The following is a 9,966-nucleotide window of genomic DNA, read 5'->3' as shown; positions in this document are numbered from 1 at the left end:
TAACTTCGAAATCGATTCGGTAGCCTTGTGTAGATGATGGGCGAATGGGGAAATATCATACCTTTCTTGACTCCTCCTACTTTAAAGCTTAATCTTCCTATTATTTAGCAGTATTTTAACGGCTTCCTATTTTTTGGTAGCTTCTAGGCCCTCTCTAAATATATTTTCCCAAAAATATAAAAAAACATTAAATTTCATTTATAACATCCATAAATATATATTCTCTCATTCATAAGAGTAATTTTTCATTACTTCCAACATACGCTTATGAGCCATCTCACGGGCATTAATGCCCCATAACATGGTCATGTGATTCCATTTCTTATGAGGATAGAGACTATCCTCCACTACATTTGGTAAAATCTTGGCCAAACGTTTGACATCCACCTCACTGGACAAATAGTCATTCAACGTGTAATACAGACCCACATTGGCGGTGATCTTCTCCAGCGGATAGTCGGGAGGTGTAGATTTACCATAACGTTTCATATTTTCCTTTGCACCATAATCGAACTGACAAAACCGATCGCTGTCAATTAATTGCATATAATGGCTGATCTGTTTGAGATTGCAGCCAGCCGGAAAATGACCCACAATTGTTGGGAACATGGTCTGGAAAATTTTCCATTGAATTACAAAAATTGTATTTTCAAAATTGTATTTTCAAAATTCATGACCAACCGTATTTGTTGTCTCCACATCTTTTCCCACCACCTGATAGTAGGTCTCCAGACAGGTACCCTCGGTAATTGGCGATGCCAGACATGTTCTCCACAACATTTCTTTGCGTGGCATAAATTCTCTGATTCGTGGCTCGGACATTTTAACAAAACTCCTGGCATAGCCCAACAGTGGGGCCTTAACATGGCGCATAAAGGCCACCGGTGCCAAGGCATGCATCATTGTGATTTTCTCATTATATTCTGGGTGCATTGAGGCCAACACCCAGAATGTCGTGGTGCCCTGGGAGTGACCAAAATAGCCGATCTTTTTGAAACCAGTCTGCTGGAGTATATAATCAATCATGGCTGGCAAGTCATGGATGCCAATTTCATGCCAACTAAATGTCCAAAATTCCGGATCGGTGTCTGGATCCATTGTGGTGTGATTGCGAGAATAACGATTGCCACGGGAATTGCCCAACCAAACGTCATAGCCATTGTCATAGAAATAATAGGCTAAGGTGGGAATTTTGTAGGATCAAAGCTATGTTTTAAAGGGATATTGTTTTGGTTCAAATTTCTTACCTGGAGCATTTTGTGGACCCATGATAATCCATGTGGCTGAACTATCCAATAGCCCGTGCATCATAAATATGGGTGGGGCTCCCGGCCTGGGAAGACGATGCATGCCCAATATGTAGTTATCCTTTGTTGTCACGAAGTGTTTTTCAACCGGATAATGGTACTTCTTCAAAAGTTGGGCCTGTAAAGAGCAAAAAGCAGTTTTTATGACAATTTAATAAAATATTAACAGAAAAATCCTGTAGGTTATGAAAATAGAGAGAAAAATAGAAGACGCGTGTCTCGGCGTTTTGAAAGTTTACATTCACCTACATTAAGGGGATGACTTCCAAATTTTTGTGAAATTGTCAGATTTATTTTCGGTGAGTCACCAAAGCGGTGTTTTTCGTCTTTTTTAAAACATTTGTTAAAAATACCAATAATCGGGATCGTAGCAGGTCAATAATTTACAGAATTTTTTACCATCAAATTCTTTTATAGGTCTGAAATATGTCCTAGTGGATATATCCTCAATCGTATTTTTCCTTTTTTTTTGCCAAAAAGATAGTTTTGAATTTACGCCATTTAGAACGAAGGAGAAGTGGATCAATTAACTGCATTTCAAAAATTCGGCATAGCCAACTTTTACAAAAAATCAGAAATGCTTTTCATTCAACTAAAACCCAAAATGACAAATTACAGATAATTCTATTGAACATTTGGGCTGAACCTCTTAAATACAGTTATCTGGGTCTATACCTAATTTTTAACATTTTAAATTTCCTATTAACACTCACCGCATCCAAATTTGCATCCTCAATAACACTTTTGGGATAATGTGTTTCCACATAACTACCATGAACCAGTTTCAAGCTTAAAAATCCCAACAAAACGATGAATACTTTCGAATTGTTCCACCACCAATTTTTTGAACACATTTTAATTATTGTTAAATATTTTTTCTATGACGAAAAAAAAAAAAAAACACAAAAATAAACAATTTCTATTTTGATGTTCACTCAATCACGACACAATGACCAGTGAAATGTATACCACTTCAACTGCAAAGCTCGTTGATGAGCTCTAGTTTTAAATTTCAAATAATTATTTCGAGCAATTACAGATTTTAGATTAAGAGATTATGAGAGAATACATTTTCCAGTTTTAAATAATAATTAAATTGGTCAATATGAACAAATTGTGAATGGGTTCTTTTTGTGTGGTTCAAAAATTATGGACAATTGGTTAGTGCATTAGGGCGTGTGGTAGATATATTGGCAATGTGAACTTTTCGAAAATTTTTTGTGTATTATATTAATTTTGTCATTCCATTTGCAATTTCCCGAAATATTCTGGGAGAACATATATATGAGATCAGCAAAAAATGGTAAGTCGATTTCACCATGTCCATTACAACCCGATGTTTGGCATTTAAGCTACCAAACCAACCGTAATTTAACGTTTCGGCTTTTTAGTGAGGATATAACTTCTCGCAAAAAAATTCAATATAGGCACACTTTTTGCCTACCTTCCACATAAATTTTTGGTATTTCGGATAAATGGTAAAAATTTCCAATCAAATCAGCTGTAATTTCATATCCATTTCCGGTTCTCTGAACATTTTGGCCTCAATTCCTTTTGTGGGTGAAATTAACTTTTTTCAAGAAACTATATTCCAAAATTTAGGGATTTTGAATTATAGAGCTTTAGTTTGGCAAAAACTCTCAATTTTTTGGATTTTTTCCACAGGAAGGTATTTGTACCCTGATTCCGGGAAAGTATTTCCCCGTTATTTCACTCTTTCTTTCTATCAAAAACAAAAAATTCAAATTTTGGGTACGTTAAATTTTTGAAAAAAGGACTACTGTGGTTTGATAAAAACTCTTGCATTTTTTAATTTTTTTCAGAGGTACCCTGAATTCAGGGAAAGTTTTTTTTGGGACTGACGCAAATATCTGGGGGATTCCCTCAGCCTAGACTAGAGAGGGTATATATCATTTGATACGGCCAAAATATGCCTCATTGAAAAAACGGTTTTAGACCCACGATAACTCTCGAACAGAGTATCGGATTTAGTCCAAACTTGGTACATCGTAATATTATTATCAAACTTAGATCGAGTTCGAAGATGGGCAATATCGGTCCACTCTTTCTAGTACCTTTCCCACAAAAGTTCGAAATTAAAAAAAAATACTTTTCTGCACAGAAAGATATAGGTCAACTCCATCAACATCAACACAAGATCTATTATAAAGATGTTAGAGATCGGAACATTCCTTCTGGTACCTCCCTCATAAGGGGTCAACGTATTAAATAACCAAAACGATTATAAAATCCGAAATAAGCATCCAACTCTCTTCAAATTTCACAGCTCCCATTATTTCTACTAACACAAGATCTGCTGTGAAGAAGGAATATATCTGGCCACTCCTTCCGGTACCTCCCCCACAATGGGTAAATTTTTTAATATCCAGAACTCATAAAACGTGAAAATACCATCGTATTCCATTAATCAATATATTTATCAACACAAGAATTGTTATAAAGATGTTAGAGATCGGAACATTTCGTCTGGTGCTAAAAATAGACGAAATAAAAATTTACACATACAAACATTTTTGCTAACACAATATCTATTGTGAACATCCAAATATATATATATCCGTGAACCCTTTTTGATATCTCACCCACAAAGGGTCAAAATTTTCAATACTTGTATCTGTCATAACTTGCGAAACTAGTCAGAGAGCCTTAACAATTAAATATTTCTCTCAAATCAGAAACCTGGGACGAATATGGAATTTATTAAAATGTCAGATTTATTTATTTATTAAATGTTCGATTTTCTTGCAATATTCCATAGAGGGCCAAACATATGAATAATCATAAAAGAAGTCAAAATATATTTAAACAATCGAACATTGTCTGCGGGTATACATTTGTCGGCAAAGCCGATTCACTTTTTAACTTGTTTATTATACATTCACTCAAATACATGCAGGGTGAGATGACAAAACTGCAACCAACTTTAGACTGCTGTTATTTCTAAGCCATTCGTCCAGCAGATGTTAAAATTATTCTAGTGACATCTCGCTTTATTGTTTACAAGCGTCCAAAAGCATTTTGGAGAAAATTTTCCAGAAAAATAATTATTCGTGAATTCTAGCGTGATAGTGTGATTTATTTATATTTGGCTGGAAAACCACAAGTGGCTATCGATAGAGCTCTCCAGCATTTAAATGTGAATAAACCTTTTGTGTCCCGTACTGGTAGTGTAGCCCGACGTCAAGGATGTGGACGGAAGAAAACAACAAAATCAGCTGAAATGGTTCGAATAGTAAAGGAGCGACTTGATCGAAATCCGCGTCGCAGTGGCCGAAAATGGATCGTGAGCTGAACATATCGCTATTTTCCATTCGGCAAATATTGAAAAATGAGCTCGGGGTAAAGCCATTGAAATTCCAAAAAGTGCAAGAACTTACACCGCAACAGAAAGAAAAGGGACTCAAAAGAGCTAAAGACTTGCTTCGCTTGGCCGAAATTGGTGAACTGCCGAATTTGGTTTTCTCCGATGAGAAAACATTCGTTGTCCAGCAAAGAGGTCAGTTGAAAATGTGCACCATCGGTTGGCCACCAGAACTCAAGCGCCGGCCATGGTGATGGTGTGGGCAGTCATAACAGCCGATGGTCGCTCTCCGCTCGTATTAATCGACCGTGGCATCGGAATAAATGCCGAATATTATAGCGAAAATACTTTGGAGGGTGCATTAAAGCCTCGGGCACGCAAACATTTTGGCCGCATACCTTGGACATTCCAGCAGGACTCAACACCATCGCACTCAGCACCCGCCACCCAAGAATGGTTACAAACTGAGGTTTTGCTCGCTTCATTTCAGCGCACAATGGCCACCAAAATCTCCGGATACCAATCCGTTAGACTATTGTGTCTAGAGTTTTTTGGAAAACAAGGTTGGCGTGTTGATCACCTCAAGCAAGCGCATCGCCGGGAATGGGCCAAAATACCGCAGAGCAACATTCGGGCAGCGTGTGACGGTTTCATTGGGCGTGTGAAGGCCATAATTCGCGCCAAAGGTGACCAATTCGAATAAATCTAAACTTATTCTAAAATTTGATTCTATTTCCGACACTTTTTGCTTTTATTCAATAATATTTAAAAAAAATGTACAAATTATGGCGTTTGACTTTGTTGCATTTTTTTATCTCACCCTGTATGATTGAAAGTGGTACCATTTGGTACCTTCGCATCGATTAGTTTAAGATATAGCTTCCAAATTTTATTTACATCGAATTTAAACAGTTCTTATGCTGGAAAACTCATGCAATAACGATCAGCGTTGAACTGAATTTATCTCACACAAGTGCCCAATATAAACGTATATTTGTTGTGGCAGATAGCTCTGCTCTGGTGTACTGTACATTATAGCCGGTCCCGCCTGAATTTTTTCCTCTCTTTACTGTTTAAATTTGCTGGTTTAAATTGCAGTCACATCTAAATTATAATAAATGGATCTTTTTTAATTTTTTATTTTCATTTCCAACATAATTACCAATAATTGAGTCATTTTGTTTGACTCAATTTTTCCCTACTTTGCTAAGATCTTATATTATCAAAACAAATATGACTCATCCTAATATACTGTAACGTTTTAATAACCATGGTGTTTTGTGGCTCGTTTCATCGCGATACATAAATGAAGCAGAAATTTGATGAACAAATACTCTAATTTAATGTTAAATATATATGCATATAGTTTTGTATTTTTGCTTTCCTAAATATTATGAATATGCCTAAAAACACACGATGATTTCATGCAATAGAGGAATATTAATATGAACTTTGACCTATCGGAAAAAAGTATTAGGGCCGTAATAGCATTCAATTAATATTAGAATAGATATAAAAAATACTTTTCATAGCAATATGATGTAGTTACACTCCAAATCTATATATATAAAAATCAATTGTCGTTCGTTGGTAGCTGTGCCAGTTGACAACGGCTAAACCGATTTGAACATTTTTTTACAAATGATCGTCCTACACCGAGGTTTTTATGCAAAAATAAATTGACCACGCCTGCTGTTACGCCCATATTTTTGATTTACTTAAAATCTTTATATTTGTCAAAATAAAAAAGAGATCTGTTTGAAAATTTGTATACGCGGTATTGTTGACTCTCTATCCAACCCTAAGTATTTATTAGAGTCAGAGGAACTGCCGACGCCTACTTCTTTAAATCAATGTGTATAAAAAAGTGTAAAAGAGTATGGTTACACATAATTTGAGAACGGCTGGGCCGATTTTACTTTCAGTTACTTGGAGTTAAAGTGGAAAGGTATTACGAAAAAAAAATGTTGGGAAAAGCCTCTAGAAAAACAATTTTGGAACGAATTTGGCAATTCTCAAAAATAATAAAATTCGTTAAAAATAATGTAGCTAAAATCATCAAAACACCGAGTATAAGGAGGCATCATTATATGGGGGCTGTGCGAAGACGTGGACCTGCACAGACAATTTTCTGTCATAGGCTGTAGTATCCATTACCAACATCAAATACTAATTTTGAAACAATTCCGGTGAATAATGTAGCTAAAATCATCAAAATACCAAATATCAGTAGGTACCGTTATATGGGGGTTATACGAAGACGCGAACCTGCACAGACAATTTTCTGTCTTAGGCTGTATTATCCATTACAAACCTCAAATACCAAATTTGAAATAATTTCGGTGAATAATATAGCTAAAATCATCAAAATACCGAATATCGGGAGGTACCTTATATGGAGGCTATACGAAGACGTGAACCCGCACAGACAATTTTCTGTCTTATGCTGTAGTGTCTATTACGAAGTTCTATTACCAAATTTGGAACAATTCCGGTGAATAATGTCGCTAAAATTATCAAAATACCGCATATAGGGAGGTACCGTTGTATGGGGGCTCTACGAAGACGTGAACCTACATGACCCATTTTCAATACCATAAGTCCTGCAGACATAATATACATTTGAGTAAAATTTTATCAATCTACTTCAATTCGTTCGGAAGCTAGAGTGATTTTCACAGACGGACAGACGGACCGACATCGCTAAATCGACATAAAATTTTATGCCGATCAAGAATATATATACTTTGTGGGATCTAAAATGTATATTTCGAGGTGTTACAAACGGAATGACAAACTTAATATACCCTCCAGACTATGGTGGAGGGTATAAAAAACAAGAAAACAAGAAAATATCATTAAGCTTAAAAAATTAGACCCGGCAAATTTGTAGATAGACTCTAAGCCAACTTTTTTACAAAAACTGATCCTTTTTTAAGAAGAAAAGCTAAATGTTTACAAATTATGTTAGATTCCTAAAAATATGCAGTAAACCCTAATACTATGGGTTAGGAGTGCGGCCCGGTTCAGCTGGTTTATTAAAAATATTTTGTTCCCAAGAACCTTAAAAGAGACGGCTATCAACCCAAAATAATTTTTTATAGTAACGAAATTCTATAAAAGGGACCAACATTGTACATATGCTTAATATAGGGTTAATAATTACTTTGAATTTAATGCCTATAATTAAATGAATGTACGCTGTACAGCTTGTGCAAATATGTTCGTGAACATAAAAAATACATGCGGTTTAATTGTTTAGACAAATCGCCAACAAAATCATCACCACACAAAAATGTTGTCAAGCGTGATGTTTACAATTTTCGCTAGCCTAGGGAGGGAGGTAAAAGTGAGGAAAAAACGGGACAAACATTTTTGATTGATTTCTCTTGCACAGATAAGATCAAAGAGGCCACAATTTTATGTTTTGTTTTTCTGGAATACCCTGTCATGTGTGAGTTTTTGGAAAAGGAATAAAATGCATCACATAAGCTTTCTAAAAATAAAGAGGAATATGAAATATGCTAAATATATTCGGTTTGTACAAACATATTCTATATGCACATTTAGACATATCCGACTTTGTAGCAGTGCCTCCTGATGTTCGCTATTTTCAATATTTCGAAAAAATTTCGGGGGTTTTACCTATTATTTGTGATCACTTTTTTAAGGAGGAAAAATAGCATACTTTAAAATGGCCGTAACTCATTTCGGGGTTTTTAGCTATTATTTGTGATCACTTTTTTAAAGAGGAAAAATAGCATACTTTAAAATGGCCATAACTCCTTAAATATTGACAATTCAGAAATGAGAGGAAAAATAGCATACTTTAAAATGGCCATAACTCCTTAAATATTAACATTTCAGGGTTTTTAGCTATTATTTGTGATCACTTTTATAAAGAAGAAAAATATCATACTTTAAAATGGCCATAACTCCTTAAATATTGACATTTCGGGGTTTTTAGCTATTATTTGTGATCACTTTTTTAAAGAGGAAAAATAGCATACTTAAAAATGGCCATAACTCCTTAAATATTGACATTTCGGGGTTTTTGCTATTATTTGGATCACTTTTTTAAAGAGGAAAAATATTATACTTTCAAATGGCCATAACTCCTTAAATATTGACATTTCGGGGTTTTTAGCTATTATTTGTGATCACTTTTTTAAAGAGGAAAAATAGCATACTTTAAAATGGCCATAACTCCTTAAATATTGACATTTCGGGGTTTTTAGCTATTATTTGTGATCACTTTTTTAAAGAGGAAAAATAGCATACTTTAAAATATCAATAACTCCTTAAATATTGACATTTCGGGGTTTTTAGCTATTATTTGGATCACTTTTTTAAAGAGGAAAAATATTATACTTTCAAATGGCCATAACTCCTTAAATATTGACATTTCGGGGTTTTTAGCTATTATTTGTGATCACTTTTATAAAGAAGAAAAATAGCATACTTTAAAATGGCCATAACTCCTTAAATATTGACAATTCGGAATTGAGAGGAAAAATAGCATACTTTAAAATGGCCATAACTCCTTGAATGTTGACATTTCGGTGTTTTTAGCTATTATTTGTGATCACTTTTTTAAAGAGGAAAAATAGCATACTTTAAAATGGCCATAACTCCTTAAATATTGACATTTCGGGGTTTTTAGCTATTATTTGTGATCACTTTTTTAAAGAGGTAAAATAAAATACTTTCAAATGGCCATAACTCCTTAAATATTGACATTTCGGGGTTTTTAGCTATTATTTGTGATCACTTTTTTAAAGAGGAAAAATAGCATACTTTAAAATGGTCATAACTCCTTAAATATTGACATTTCGAGGTTTTTAGCTATTATTTGTGATCACTTTTTTAAAGAGGAAAAATAGCATACTTTAAAATCGCCATAACTCCTTAAATATTGACATTTCGGGGTTTTTAGCTATTATTTGTGATCACTTTTTTAAAGAGGAAAAATAGCATACTTTAAAATATCAATAACTCCTTAAATATTGACATTTCGGGGTTTTTAGCTATTATTTGTGATCACTTTTTTAAAGAGGAAAAATAGCATACTTTAAAATCGCCATAACTCCTTAAATATTGACATTTCGAGCTTTTAGCTGTTATTTGTGATCACTTTTTTAAAGAGGAAAAATAGCATACTTTAAAATGGCCATAACTCCTTAAATATTGACATTTCGGGGTTTTTAGCTATTATTTGTGATCACTTTTTTAAAGAGGAAAAATAGCATACTTTAAAATAGCAATAACTCCTTAAATATTGACATTTCGGGGTTTTTAGCTATTATTTGTGATCACTTTTTTAAAGAGGAAAAATAG

The 9,966-nt window shown here is 34.2% G+C and overlaps 1 protein-coding gene across 2 annotated transcripts in view; it reads right to left on the bottom strand.

Annotated features, from left to right (window-relative positions):
- Positions 1-219: 219 nt before the first annotated feature.
- LOC131800418 (lipase 1-like) overlaps positions 220-9,966 on the bottom strand; it is a 96,200-nt gene continuing 86,453 nt past the window's right edge. The window contains exons 1-4 of one of the 2 annotated variants that reach the window (XM_059125597.1): positions 2,021-2,175; positions 1,248-1,425; positions 682-1,178; positions 220-612 (exon numbers count right to left, since the gene is read on the bottom strand). In XM_059125597.1, the coding sequence (XP_058981580.1) occupies positions 226-612; positions 682-1,178; positions 1,248-1,425; positions 2,021-2,161 (1,203 nt within the window). In that variant the 5' untranslated portion in view covers positions 2,162-2,175 and the 3' untranslated portion in view covers positions 220-225. Of the gene's footprint in view, positions 613-681; positions 1,179-1,247; positions 1,426-2,020; positions 2,176-9,966 lie in introns of those variants that run through there. The other variant, XM_059125598.1, reaches the window with a different exon arrangement.

The sequence above is a fragment of the Musca domestica genome, unplaced genomic scaffold (assembly GCF_030504385.1).
Source record: "Musca domestica strain aabys unplaced genomic scaffold, Musca_domestica.polishedcontigs.V.1.1 34, whole genome shotgun sequence".
NCBI lineage: Eukaryota > Metazoa > Arthropoda > Insecta > Diptera > Muscidae > Musca > Musca domestica.
This window is presented reverse-complemented; position numbering and strand designations above follow the sequence as displayed.